This window comes from Trichosurus vulpecula, chromosome 6 (genome assembly GCF_011100635.1).
Source record: "Trichosurus vulpecula isolate mTriVul1 chromosome 6, mTriVul1.pri, whole genome shotgun sequence".
NCBI lineage: Eukaryota > Metazoa > Chordata > Mammalia > Diprotodontia > Phalangeridae > Trichosurus > Trichosurus vulpecula.
Window position 1 is genome coordinate 75,968,025 of NC_050578.1, and position 15,156 is coordinate 75,983,180.

Consider the following 15,156-nt stretch of genomic DNA (forward strand, 5'->3'; position numbering starts at 1 on the left):
ACTGGATATGGGAGATGAAAGAGAAGGAAGACTGAATGCAAATGGCAAACCTGGGCAAAGGGAAGGGTGGTAAACTCATCAAGAAAAAGAGGAAAGTATGAGAAGAGGATGGGGCAGGGGGTGAGGGGCAGGGAACAGACGGAGTGTTGGTTCTGCTTTGGACATGCTGAGTTTTTTAGATGCCTGTGAGACATCGGGGAGATATTTCTAGCAGACAGGCAGCTGATAACATGACATGGAGTTAAAAAGGCAACGGATGATCTTTCATGATGGGGGGGCGGAGCCAAGATGGCGGCTGGTAAGCAGGGACTAGAGTGAGCTCCGTACGGAGTCCCTCCAAAAACCTATAAAAAAATGGCTCTGAACCAATTCTAGAACGGCAGAACCCACAGAACAGCAGAGGGAAGCAGGGCTCCAGCCCAGGACCGACTGGATGGTCTCTGGGTGAGGTCTATTCCACACGGAGCTGGGAACGGAGTGGAGCAGAGCCCAGCCTGAGCGGCGTGGAACAACCAAACTTGGAGTCGGGCGGATGGGGCCCCTAGCGCCCTGAATATATGAGCTGCGGCAGTTACCAGACCCCCTCAACCCACAAACACCAAAGACTGTGGAGAAGGTTAGTGGGAAAAGCTGCGGGAGTGGAAGGAGTTCGCGGTTCGGCTTCCAGCCCAGGGGGCAGCGGAGGTGGGGCAGCTACAGTTGCTGCTGCTTCTGGCCCCAGGCCCACCTGGTGGGAGGAATTAAGTGGCGGATCAGAGCAGGAGTGCAAAAGCCTGCTGAAGATCTAAGCCCAGCCCGGGCTGGGGGTTCTTGGGGAAGGAGTAGTGCGGGTCTGACAGAGCTGGCACCTCCCCCCCAAACGTGGAACATAGAACTCGTTAGTCTACAAGCAGTCATACCCCACTGAAAAACTCAAGGGTCAAGTTAGTTGGTTGGGAATATGGCCAGGCAGCGAAAACACGCCCAGATTCAGTCTCAGACTTTGGATTCTTTCTTTGGTGACAAAGAAGACCAAAACATACAGCCTAAAGAAGACAACAAAGTCATAGAGCCTACAACAAAAGCCTCCAAGAAAAACATGAACTGGCCCCACGCCATAGAAGAACTCAAAAAGGATTTGGAAAAGCAAGTTAGAGAAATAGAGGAAAAATTGGGAAGAGAAATGAGAAGGATGCGAGAAAACCATGAAAAACAAGTCAATGACTTGCTAAAGGAGACCCAAAAAAATACTGAAAAATACACTGAAGAAAACAACACCTTAAAAAACAGACTAACTCAAATGGCAAAAGAGCTCCAAAAAGCCAATGAGGAGAAGAATGCCTTGAAAGGCAGAATTAGCCAAATGGAAAAGGAGGTCCAAAAGACCACTGAAGAAAATACTACTTTAAAAATTAGACTGCAGCAGGTGGAAGCTAGTGACTTAATGAGAAATCAAGATATTATCAAACAGAACAAAAGGAATGAAAAAGTGGAAGACAATGTCAAATATCTCATTGGAAAAACCACTGACCTGGAAAATAGATCCAGGAGAGAGAATTTAAAAATTATTGGACTACCTGAAAGCCATGATCAAAAAAAGAGCCTAGATACCATCTTTCAAGAAATTATCAAGGAGAACTGCCCTGATATTCTAGAGCCACAGGGCAAAATAGAAATTGAAAGAATCCATCGATCGCCTCCTCAAATAGATCCCAAAAAGAAATCTCCTAGGAATATTGTCGCCAAATTCCAGAGCTCCCAGATCAAGGAGAAAATACTGCAAGCAGCCAGAAAGAAACAATTTGAGTATTGTGGAAACCCAATCAGAATAACCCAAGATCTGGCAGCTTCTACATTAAGAGATTGAAGGGCTTGGAATGCGATATTCCGGAGGTCAATGGAGCTAGGATTAAAACCTAGAATCTCCTACCCAGCAAAACTGAGTATCATTTTCCAAGGCAAAATATGGAGTTTCAATAAAATAGAGGACTTTCAAGCTTTCTCAGTGAAAAGACCAGAACTGAATAGAAAATTTGACTATCAAACACAAGAATCAAGAGAAGCATGAAAAGGTAATCAAGAAACGGAAATTGCAAGGGGCTTACTAAAGATGAACTGTTTTGTTTACATTCCTACATGGAAAGATGATGTGTATGATTCATGAGACCTCAGTATTAGGGTAGTTGAAGGGAATATGCATATGTATGTGTATGTATATATATATATATGTGTGTGTGTGTGTGTGTGTGTATGTTTATGTATATGTATGTTTATGTATATATATGTTTATGTGTATATATATGTGTTTATGTATATATAAGTGAATGTGTATGTATGTATATATCTATGTGTATATGTATATATGTGTATGTATGTGTATATATATATGTGTGTGTTTATATATATATGTAAAAGAGAGAGAGCAGACACAGGGTGAGTTGAAGATGAAGGGAAGATATCTAAAAGAAATAAAATGAAATTAAGGGATGAGAGAGCAACATACTGAGAGAGGGAGATAGGGAGAGATAGAATGGGGTGGATTATCTCGCATAAAGGTGGCAAGAGGAAGCAGTTCTGTGGGAGGAGGGGAGAGGGCAGGTGAGGGGGGAATGAGTGAACCTTGCTCTCATCAGATTTGGCCTGAGGGGGAATACCATACATACTCAGTTGGGTATCTTACCCCACAGGAAAGAAGAGGGAGGAAGATAAAAAAAAAAAATAAAAGGTGGGGGGATGATGGAGGGGAGGGCAGATGGGGGTGGAGGTAATCAAAACAAACACTTTGGAAAGGGGACAGGGTCAAGGGAGAAAATTCAATAAAGCGGGATGGGTTGGGAAGGAGCAAAATGTAGTTAGCCTTTCACAACATGAGTATTGTGGAAGGGTTATACATAATGATACATGTGTGGCCTAGGTTGAATTGCTCGACTTCTTAGGGAGGGTGGGTGGGAAGGGAAGAGGGGAGAGAATTTGGAACTCAAAGTTTTAAAATCAGATGTTCAAAAACAAAAAAAGTTTTTGTATGCAACTAAAAAATAAGATACACAGGCAATGGGGCGTAGAAATTTATCTTGCCCTACAAGAAAGGAAGGGAAAAGGGGATGAGAGGGGAGGGGAATGATAGAGGGGAGGGCTGACTGGGGAACAGGGCAACCAGAATATATGCCATCTTGGAGTGGGGGGGAGGGTAGAAATGGGGAGAAAATTTGTAATTCAAACTGTTGTGAAAATCAATGCTGAAAACTAAATATGTTAAATAAATAAATTTAAATTAAATTTAAAAAAAAAAGGCAATGGATACATTTGGGGAGCATCCACACAATGAGGATCACCAAATCCAAGGGAGTTGATGACATTCACAAGTTAGATAAGTCAAGGAAAGGCCCTAGGACACAGCTTTGGGGTACACCACACTTGGACAGGAACAGGACAATGGTACAGGCAAAGAGTCTGAGAAAAACAAGTCAGAAAGATGGGAGACCAGTCAAGAGAGAACAGCATGGCTGAAGACAAGGAAAAAGTGAATATCTAAGTGCCGAAACCTGTAGAGGCCAAGCTAAATGAGGACTGAGAAGAGGCCGATCAATCGATAAACATTTATTAAGTGCCTACTATGTGCCAAGCACTGGGGATACAAAAAAAGGCAAAAGACATTTCCTGTCCTCAAGAAGCTGATAATCTAATGGGAGAGAAAACATGCAAACGAATATATAAAAAAGGATCCTGTATACAGGATGGATAGGAAACAGTCAATCAAAGGAAGGCACTGATGGACAGGAAACAGTCAATCAAAGGAAGGCACTGGAATAGAGGCTTTGTGGAAGAGGATTACAGAAGGCGGAGTTTTAGCTGGAACTTAGGCCACTGGAAATAGCAGTTAAAAGATTGTTGGGAACCTCAGAAACCACACATTCTGCTCAAAGCAGACTACTTGCTGATTTCCTATATCTGGCAGTCAATGCCCCACCTCTGTGCCCCCATTCCTTTAATGTTCTCCTCTGTCCCCTCTGCCTTGTACAATCTTTAGTTTCCTTCAAAGCACAGCTCAGGGGCCACCTCTAACCTTTCCTGACACCCTCCTCAGATGTTAGTGTTCTCTCCAAACAAACAACTGTGTGTGTGTGTGTGTGTGTGTGTGTGTGTCTGAGAGAGAGAGAGAGAGAGAGAGGAAGAGAGAGAGAGAGAGAGAGAGAGAACACACACACACCTGTATCTCTTGGGTACATGTTGTTCTCTCAGGACAACGTAAACTTCTTGGGGTCAAGAACACTTTTGACCTCTGCACCCCCAACGTCTAGCACGGTGTCTGGCATATAGTTGGTGCTTAATAAATTCAGAGATGAAAGGGACTTCAGAGATCATCAGATATGACTTCCTCCCCTCACAGGGGAAGAAGTTGAAAAACCCAGGAAAGTGACATTAATTGTTTTAAGTCGAGCAGCTTGTTAGTGGCAAAGAAGGCACTGGACCCAAGGTCCCAGGCCTGTGATCTTTTTGCTCTATCCCAGGCTGATAGGGTCACATGTACTACAAATCAAATTTATGCCCTAATTACACATTCCATGAGCCTGAAGTGTCACTTAGAAAATACAGTGGGGCCAACTTTAATCTCCTGTTTTAATGCCTCTATTTAGGAGTGTGGCAAAGCCTAAAATGGTTGAGGAAAAGAAGGGTTTCACAGAAAAGATGTGGACTGATGCTGTAACACAACTGTGACACTGGATTCAAGGGGAAAGAGGAAAAGTAACTCCAAAACACAGTTGTCCAAAGTAGTAGCGTATGTTTGAAGAAGCAAAACTATTCCAGTCTGAATTATCTTGCTAAAAGAAAATTCTGCCCATCCCTTAACTCTCTGCGGTCTGGCTTCTGACCTCATAATTCACCTGAAAATAATCTTTCCAAAGTAATTTGTTTTTAAATTGTATGTTTATGGTTTATTCATGTTTGATTAAAAATATAAAATGTTTATTTGTGTAAAGCTAAATAACAGATAACCCTACCTGGCTATATATTACCTGCTAAGACATTATATAAACAGGCCATTTTCTCAATTCACAGACTTAAACTACCAATCTTAATGTAGGGAGGAACCCATTAAGACACATTAAAATACTCCCACATTTGGTCTCATATGCCTTCACTGGGCTGTATGTAAAATAGAAATTGAGTGGGGACTGGGGAGAATTATATTTCAGGCCCCCAGGAGTCTTACCCTTTATAATGAATGAGTGCTGTATGGGTTAAATTTACTCTGGTTTTTTTTTTCCTTTAGAGGGTTTTCCTTAGAGACTCTGGCACAGTGGAAAGAGTCAGAGAAGCTGAGTTCAAAACCCACTTTTTATTTAAATTTTTAAAAAACTGTACATTCATTTATTTATCCCTTCCTGTTGCCCCTCCCCCACCTGTTGAGAAAGCAAGCAATATACTACTTTACATTTTAAGTTAGGTAAAACATATTTCCATGTAAGTCATGTTGCAAAAAAAAAAAAAAAGGAAAAGCAAGAAAGATAAAGAAAGTGAAAAAATATGCTTCTATCTGCTCTCAATTCTCTGGAGGTGTACAGCACTTTTCATCATAAGTCCTTTGCAACTGTCATGGATCACTGCATTGAGCAGAGTAGCTAAGTCTTTAGTTGATCATCATTACAATACCCCTGTTGTGGCACACAATGTTCTCCTGGTTCTGCTCATTTCACTTTGTATCAGTTTATGTAAGTCTTCCTAGATTTTTCTGAAATCCTCCTGCTCATCATTTCTTACAGCACAATAATATTCTATTATATACAACATATGCCAAAACTTTTTCAGCCATTCCCCAACTGATGGGCATACCCTCAATTTCCAATTCTTTCCCACCACAAAAAGAACTGCCATAAATATTTTTGTACATGTAGGCCTTTTTCCTTTGATCTCAGGGATACAAAGTAATCTCTTAATTGACAAACTCTATGACCTTTTCTCAATCCTCATTCTTCCTGACCTCTCTGCGGCCTCTGACACTGTCAGATCACCCTCCTTGTTATTTTCTCTCTAGGTATTCCTGACATGATTTTCCTCCTACCTGCCTGACTGTACTTTCTCCTCCTTTGCTTAATCTTCATCAAGATTAGGGTTAGGCTTTAATCCTGGGTGCTCCTCTCTTCTCCCTCTATATTATTTCCACTGATGATCTCATCCACACCCACGGATTACACAAATATCATCTTGATGCTGATGATTCCCAAATCTATATATCCAGACCTCCAATTCAATTCAACAAACATTTATTAAGCACCTACTATGTGCCAGGCACTTTGGGAGATATAAAAAGAAGCAGAAGTCAGTCTGTGCATTCAAGGAGCTTTCAATCCCCCAATGCCCAATGGAAAGCTTAAATTAGTTATCTTGTAGACATCAATATATAATCAACTGAGATAATATTTGTAAAGCACACTGCCTAGAATATAAGTTCAATATAACTATTATTATTAGCTATTATCTTAAACTCAACACATCCAAAATTAAACCCATTATCTTTCCCCTCAAATTTTCCTATGATTGTAGAGGGCAATACCAACCCTCCCATGCCCTCCAGCTCACAACCTAGCTCATCCTCAGGTTGCACAGGACACTCATCTCCCAACTCCGTACATTTCCTCTGACCACCTCCCTGCCTCATCTCTATCTTCTGGCTCCCTGACTTGCTTCACATCCCAGCTAACACTCCACCTTCTGAAAGAAGCACTTCCAGGCCCCCCTAAGGCTGGTGTCTTCTCCCCAAGATGGTCTCCAGTTTATCCTGCCTGTGTCCTGTTTGCATGTTGTCTCTCCTACTAGACTGTGAGCTCCTTGAGAGCAGGGACTGTTTTTCCAGGCCCCACCCTTCCTCCATATACCCAGCAACTCAAAGGGTACTGAGTACTTATCAAATGCTTAATGAATCTGCTTGACTTGGGAACCTTCCTCTCAACCACAACAGCACTTACACTGTCTATTACTAATACAGCAAGTAGTAGATACCGCCTAGTTACTTGAGCACACAGCCCATCACAGGTACCACTGTCATTTCCTGGAGGGCAGGGATCCTGTCTTAGAGAGCTTCATTTTCTGTATATAGCACCTCACTCGTGGCAGGGGATCAATATGCTTTATCAGCTCAACAAACATTATTAAGAGCCCACTATGTGCCTAGCACTGTGCTAGATGAACAGTGCCAATACTTAGGGAATTTACATTTTTTTGGAGAAAAATAAGCTGTACTGTACGTAGATAAACAAATACATAAGACATACAGGTAAACACAGAGGGATCTGAGGGATCAGGAAAGGCCTCCAGGATTAGGTGGGAGCTGAGCTGAGCTCTTGGAGGGAGCTGGAGATTCCTAAGACTTGGGTGAGGAGGGAGAGACCCATCCACAGCCTCTGTAACACAGAACTCCCTTCCCTCCAAAAATGCTCCCCAACAGACAAACTCTGAAAATGGAAACCAATCAATGATCATTAAAATGAATGACTGAAATAAAAAAAAAAACTTACTTTGCAGCAACATAATGTCTTTTAGCTGCCTGAACATTCACAATACAAGATGCAACAGAAGTATTATAAGTGATCCTGGAAAAACACTGCCTCTGGTACTGAAGGAAAACTGAAAAAAGAAAACATGAGAAACTTTAAAGAACCAAGTAATCATTACCATATTTTCAGTGACAAAATGGATTAGTGCTTTGCAAAAAAACTTTACTTTGCTACAATCCTGACTCATTACTAGCCATGGGCATTGGATGGATGGCAGTTCCTTCGAGGCATCTCCTCTCACTTGTATGATCCCCCTTCCTCCTTTCCTAGACATCTGCACTGAGGATCTGTTCCAGGCTCTGGAGACCAGCCTCCTGGGGGACCAGTGCTACCAGGCTACCTGACCTTCTTTTTCCAAGATGTGCTCTGGAGAATATGATTTATGCCATCCCCATGGGGCAAAGGAAATAGGCCTTTAGATCAATGGGCAGATTGAAATTACACTGTGAAACTTTCCGAATTCAGTTCAACTCCCTCTCTTTCCCCTTCGTAATTCCAGGCTTAGCTCATTAACCATTTGCAGTTTATCCAAGCAACAAATAACGAAAGATTACTCTGACAAGACTGTTGGCCCCAATGCATGTCACAGTTCTGGCAATATGTGTTTAGTTTCTTATTACGATTCTCAATTACTTTACAATAGTGCAATGATAGCTTTATTAAATCTTTATTATACAGCAATTTTATATATTCATTCACATGCCAGGCCCATGCGGAACAGGTAGGCATGTACACTATAATTGTAAAGCAGACAACTACAGCAGGATTTTCAAGCAAATAATTTATCGAATATTGTACACTAATGAATATCTTAAAAAGTGAGAGTTGGTTTACAAAACTAAAAATACAACATCAAAATAACAAGAAGAAATTGCAAGGAAAGGAAAAAAGTCCCTGTCCAAAGGAAGCTCAGATTCTAAAGTAGGAAATAATATGTAAATAAGTGGGTATATCCCAGATAAATACAAAGCAAACAGAAGGTAATCTCAGTAGGGAGATTAGCAATGGGGGGTGGGGGGGGGGAAGGGGCTGTGGAATTTGAGCTGAAACTTGAAGGAAGCTAGGGAAACAGAGAGGAGGCAGAAGCAGGTAAAGAGAGCACTGCAGAGGTGAGGCCACCAGAGCACCAGTGGGAGATGGGACATCACGTTTGTGGAACAGTCACAGAGCAGGAAGCAGGACTGGGGGTGGGGGGAATGGGGCACGGTTGTGGAGTAAAGTCTTAAGAAGACTGGTCAGTGAGACAGTCAGTAAACATCTGCCAACCATACACTAGGCACTGTGCTAAGTGCTAGGGATACTAAAAAAGTCCAAAAACATTCCCTTCTCTCATGCTCACCATCTATAATGGGGGAGGATAAGTGCACACAACTTGTACAAAGGACTTACAGGATAAATTATAAATCATCAATAGACAGTCAGCTCTAGGAGTAAGGTGGGTCAGAAAAGATTTCCTGTGGAAGGTGGGGGGAATCTAGCTTAGACTTGAAAGAAGGCAGGGAAGACTGGAAAGGCAGGAATGTAGGAAGGGGCCAGATTAAGAAGAATTTTCAATGCCAAACAGGAATTTACCGGAGTGAGGTGGGGACGATGCAGTCAGACCTCTAATTTAGAAAATAGCCTTGGCAGCTAAGGAGAGGAGAGCCTGGAACGGGGAAGAGACTTGAGGCAAGGAGAGCGATAGAGGGTCCTGAACCAGGGTAGTGACCACGTGAGTGGAGAAAAGGGTTATTTATAGGAGAGATGGGAAGGTGGAAACAACAATATGTGGTCCCTGATTAGATATGTACTGTGAGGGTAAGGAACCAAGGATGGCATGGAACTAAGACTCTGAGAGGAAGGCAGTTCCCTCAACAGAAAAAGTAATCTTCCTCAGAAGAGGGAAGGATTTGAGGGGAAAGATCATGAGCTGTTTTGGACATGTTGAGTTTGAGATGCCTATGAAACATTCATTATCTATAAATGCTCCACTTACATGATAAAAAAAAATTCAGCCACCCTCTATCTGACTACAACCTTTCTACTACTGTTTCCCTGTCTTATTCTTCCTAAACCAATTCTCTGTCAGATTTTTGCCTCTGCTCAGACTTCACTCTTCTCCCTTCCCAATATCAACTTTCTAATCAAGCTGTTCCACTCCATACTGTCCCCTGCTCTCAGACCTCTTGCCCCATGGCCCTATCACCTCTCCCTTGTCAAACCCCAACCTTGAATTACACCCAACACCCATCTCCTTGGTTTCTATACATCCAACAGAGTGGGAAAAAGCTACCCAATTGTGCATCTGGGTTCATACAAATTTCTGTTATTAGCTTTAACTGGGCCCTACAGTAAGGCAATTTTTTTTCTCTTCCCTCACTCCCTACAAAAGTAGTTTAAAACACTCTCTTCTCAAGCCTCCCACAGAAAACTGAAGCCTTCCAATGTAAGCTCCCAGCTCTCTTCATCTCTGCCCCCTCAATATTCCCCCCCTTCTCTCTCTAGTCCCAATCTCTCTCTGGCTACGGATTCTATCTCTATTGCCTTAAAACAAATCCAAGCCTCCTCTTCCTTAAAGAAACCTCTGCTAGACTCTACCATCACCACCTCAAGCTACTGGCCCAAGACTCCCGGCTTTCTTGACCAAATTGCTAAGAAAAGTCACCTACATTCATTGCTTCTACTTACACTCCCCTCGCTCACTCCTCAACTCTTTGCACTGTGGCTTCCAATCTCATCACAACTCCAAAGTCACCAGTGAGAAATCATGAAATCTATAACAGTCCTCATTCTTCTTGGCTTCTATCTGCTACACAACACAGTTCACCACCCTCTCCTACCAGGTAATCTCTTCTCTATGGATTTTCATGATTTGGTTCCCCTTCCACCTGTCTTGACACTATCTTCTTCACTTGTTCCTTATCCATATAATGCCCCCTTATCTGAGGGTATACCCCAATTCCCTGTCCTGGGTCCTCTCCATAAGAGCTAATAAGAGAGTGTAGAAAGTTTCAATTAAATCTTTGCAGATAATTCCCAACTGTACATTATATAGCCAGCCCTCATCTTTCTCCTGACTTTCTATCTCATATCAGCAACTGCTGGCTGCACTTTTCAGAATGAATGTTTGGGAGACATTGCAAACTTAACATATACAAAACAAAACTCATCTTTTTTCTCAGTGAAACAATGTAGCCAAGATATGACTTTATTAATAAATAGTATAACAGCATCTGTGATAATACCAGTTAGCTTTAACATTGTACATTTTAACTATCATGGCACTGCAAATGTACACATGAAAATATTTTCTGCTTTCATGCACAGATGTTTAACCTGAAGCACTGTTTATAAAACATGGTGGATAAAGTAATCCCTTTGCAATAATTAACATTCATTTACAGAATCAAAATCAAATGTTAATTCATATACCTATTACCAGGCTTTATTTATCTAACTTTAAAAAAGATATTTAAAATCTTAATTTTCTTTAGAGGACATTACTGCAAATATCGTTGTTCAACTGTTTGACCAACCTAAAAACCTCATGCAAAAGACAAGCTTTGCCTGTTAAACTTTAACAAGAACAGTACAATCAGTCAATATCTCTCTCTGCAGGCTTATATGAATGAAAACTCTTAGAAATACAATTCCCAAATTCTGGCTTATGATGACAGTTTGGATGTTAAGAGTGATTTGTTATAAAAGTCAAATTCCATCAACTCTAAATGCTAAATAAAAGGCACACGTAATTAGGCTACTCTGAGCACCCACAAAGAGCACAATATTTTAATAGATTTTAATCCTATTTAAATTGCACATTTATTGTTCTTAACGGGTAAGATAAAGTTTGAACAGTATAGTTTGTGGTAACATCGGAAATGACAAGTTCTGTCCATCAATAATTTCCAATTCTTTTAATGTCTTAGAAGAATTTAGGAGATTTGGCCTTCTTCATTCCTCAGTAGAAGTTATATCTGTAAGGAAAGTGTTCTGTTCTTCCCACTAATATAGCTGTGATGGCTGGAGATTTCATCTGTAATGAGTAATTAGTAATGACAGTGCAAAACCTCTTGTAGTCTTTTGGGGAAGCTGGCTGCAACCTAGACAGTTCTTGTTTTGTATTCCAAATGTATATGTGTCCAGCCCATCTACATCATTAACTATCAAGTATTATTAATGGGAATATATGTACTTGTGGTGTTGGTGTTCTTTTTTTTAAGACATCAGTGACGCAATGGCAATAATAGTATTTGTGAAAGCTACAGTTGGAATGATTATTTTTATAATGCTCTGGAGTTAATCTATGTGTAACACTCTTAATGTTAAATGGTGATGTTTTCTGTAGGGATTTTTGGAAAATCCACTGAATATAACATCCAATGTAACCCCTTCTCCAGAAGGTTACTCCTTGGCCACAGCTGTTCTGACAGCCTGAGCATAGGCGGTGCAGGTGGGTAAATTAACTTGAGGTAGATCAAGTTCCCATGTACAATCAGGACAAGCTGTTATCCCACGCAGAATTACCCAAGCATTTCTTTTAAAACCTCCTGTTCCCTCATTATCAAAGGGACAGTGGAACCTGGCGCTAATACAGTATCTTCATAATTCAGAAGGGTACCAGCAGGCCATTTATCCAGCTTCTAGCACTAGTGGATCCAGATTACATAAAATGATATGAAATTGTCTACAGAAAGCGTCATCAAAATTCTGAATCTTGTTAAAATGTGGAGCTACTGAGCAATTAGGAATTCTGTCATTCGGAAATTCTGGAGCTACTTCAATTTTGGCTCTTTCACCATCTTTAGGCCTAAACAACAACTGCCTATTGAGGATGAAAACATCTAGGGCACGTCTGTGACACCAACTGGTCTAAAACCAGACGTGGTGAGATTTTTCACAAGTTCACATCCCAACTAATTCTACTGCTCCAATGACTAGCACTTCACATATATCTAACAAAATCAGGGTGTGTGAATAGACTAGAGTGCTCTAAGGACTTCCATGCCTCCGTATACCTTCCCAGTCCCCAGTGTCCCCACATATTTTTTCAGTCAACAGCTTTTCTATACTCCCTCTTTTATTTTCCAGCTCCTCACCATTAACCATAGTGTTTCTCTAAAACTCATCATCTTTCTCCCAAATATACCCCTTCTCACATCCTCTTTATTTCTGTCAAAGGTACTTTTCCAGTATCCTGAGCATTATCCCTGATAATTCACTTTTCAACCCCCATATATCTAATCAGTTAACAAATCTTATCATTTACACCTCTAAATGCCTTACACACCTGACTCCTCTCTACTCACTTAGGCAACATCTTAGTTCAGGCCCTCATCGCCTCTCAATCTGGACACCTGAAGTAAGTAAATTGGTCTTCCTAATTCGTCTTTCCTTTCTCCACTCCAGGGGTGGGGAAGCGGCACCCTCTTTTTTTTTTTTTGTCACAAATTTCTTCTTTTTATTACCACAAAACTTCTCCACATTATCCCCCAGTTTTCCTTCCTTCACTCCAGTCTATGACAAAGATGTGGAACTTCTCCATCTTCCCCTTCTCCATTAGCTTCTGGTTCCTTCCCTACTACCGGCACCCTCTTAAGGCCACCTGTGGCCTTCTAAGTGCTTAAGTGTGGCCTTCTGACTGAATCCAAATTTTATTTAATCCAATCCAATTATAGTTTTATAAAATTAAAGTTTACGAAAGGGTTTGCATGTAAGCTGACAAGCGTTTATCATTGCCTATGCACCAGGTTCCTACTGAGCAATGGGGACAAAATGAAAAGGCTCAAGCAACATTTGATGCCCAAGACAATCCAGTGAGGGAGGAGCTATTATTACAATGAAGAAACAGAGGCCACAGAATTACCAAGCGTCAAAAGGAAGATGCGAATTCTATTAGATGGTAAGCTCCTTGAGGGCAGGCACTTTTCCCTTCTTTTTTTTTTTTTTTTTTTGTATATCCAGCTATTAGCACAGTGCCTGGCACATAGTAGGCCCTTAATAAATGTTGAATGAATTGAACTCCTTCTGTCTCTGGGTCCATACTTGAAAACGATTAGCCACTGTATTCTTAACTAAGCTAAGGTGTCATCATGGTCAGTGTGAACATGGGCTCTGTAATGACACATTCACAATCAGTTAAGAAGCATTTATTAAGCACCTACTATGTGCCAGGCATTGTGCCAAGCGGTGGGGATACAAAAAGGCATAAGACAGCCCTGCCCTCAGGGAGCGTACAATCTAATGGGGGGAAGGGCGGGAGAACATGCTAACAACTACATAGAAAACAACTACTCTAAACCTACGATAAAGAGGTTCTGGGGAAGGCGTTCTATAGGCGATGGGGTTTTAGTTGAAAGGTGTAAAAAGGCTGTAAACGACAGGAGACACCGAGGTTATTGTGTCTAACCCTGGAAGCCATGGGGAGCCACAGGAGGCTATGGAGGAGGGGCGTGAGGGGCGACGTGGTCGGGCTCGCGCTTTAGGAGAATCACTTGGCTGGAGAAAAGACAAACACCCAAGTGTGAGGTGACCTGCCCGGGGGCCACGACAAGCGGGCTCTCCAGCCCTTCCTTACCTCTCCCGAAACAGCTCGTGGCCGCCGCCATCTTGACCGACGCACGCTGTGCGACGTCAAAATCAGTCCCCGCTTCCACTAGGTCACGAGGATGAAAGGTTCCGGCCGAAGGGAGGCGGAGGACGGGGACCGAACAGAGAAGAGGACCAAGTAGGAACGACGAAGAGACTCACCCCGCCCCTTCTGTGGTGGTGACACTTTCCAGCTTCATCCTCGGCTACACCCCTTCAGGTTCCTTTCCGGGTCGCCAGCCACGGAAGAGAGAGTCCTGGTGACGCGACCGGAAAACGGAAGCACGCCGGAAGCGTCGGGCTGCGTACACAGGCCACGTGTGGATTTCGAGCCAATCGGAGGTCTCCAAGAGAACACGTGGTCTGGAGCAGGCCGCTATAACCTAGCCCCGGGATGTTTGGACAGTTCCTGTTTAGCGGTTTTCAATGCTTGAAATTGCTTTGAGCCTTCTCTCCTCCAACCAAAAACCGATCATTTAAACACTTATTAAAGGGTTATTGGGCTCCTTTTCTGTTTGTTTTTGTCCTTTACGAAACGGGGGTTTACAAAGAAACGAAAAAGCTCCTGCCCTCACGGGGCTTTCATTCCTTTAGCAGAGCCAACATGTACGAATTAATTTCTGTGATTATAAACAAATAAAATAAGAATCTAGGTGCTAACCAATACAGACAATTAAATTGTTTTATGACCAAGAGATGCACGATTTCTGTGATTATAAGCAAATTAAAGAAAACCAGAATCTGCCTACTAACCAAACCATTAAGGTGTATTTATTCAAAGGGAAGCTGAACCCAAAAAACCGGAGCCAAAGGTGAAAGGACACCATCCAGAAATGCATCAACCAAGTCTGAAGCTAGAAGTGATGGATATTGTAGTTACTGATGAATATACCCAGTTGAGTGAAGGGAACGACTTAGAAGCACAAAATCAGAGCAGATCAACTAATTTGGCAGGGGCGGAGTCCAGTGAGGCCTTAGTCAAACCATAGATTCATTCAGCTTAGCAGTGGAGGCATGTAATCAAGACAAAAGCTGTTTTTCACAGAACTTTTAGCCT

The 15,156-nt window shown here is 42.0% G+C and overlaps 1 protein-coding gene across 2 annotated transcripts in view; it reads right to left on the minus strand.

Annotated features, from left to right (window-relative positions):
* Positions 1 to 14,324, minus strand: part of MRPL1 (mitochondrial ribosomal protein L1) — a 55,691-nt gene extending 41,367 nt beyond the window's left edge. Inside the window, exons 1-2 of one of the 2 annotated variants that reach the window (XM_036764339.1) lie at positions 14,089 to 14,324; positions 7,494 to 7,602 (exon numbers count right to left, since the gene is read on the minus strand). In XM_036764339.1, coding sequence (XP_036620234.1) covers positions 7,494 to 7,602; positions 14,089 to 14,119 — 140 coding nt within the window. In that variant the 5' untranslated portion in view covers positions 14,120 to 14,324. The remainder of the gene's footprint in view (positions 1 to 7,493; positions 7,603 to 14,088) is intronic. The other variant, XM_036764340.1, reaches the window with a different exon arrangement.
* Between the last annotated feature and the right edge of the window lie 832 nt (positions 14,325 to 15,156).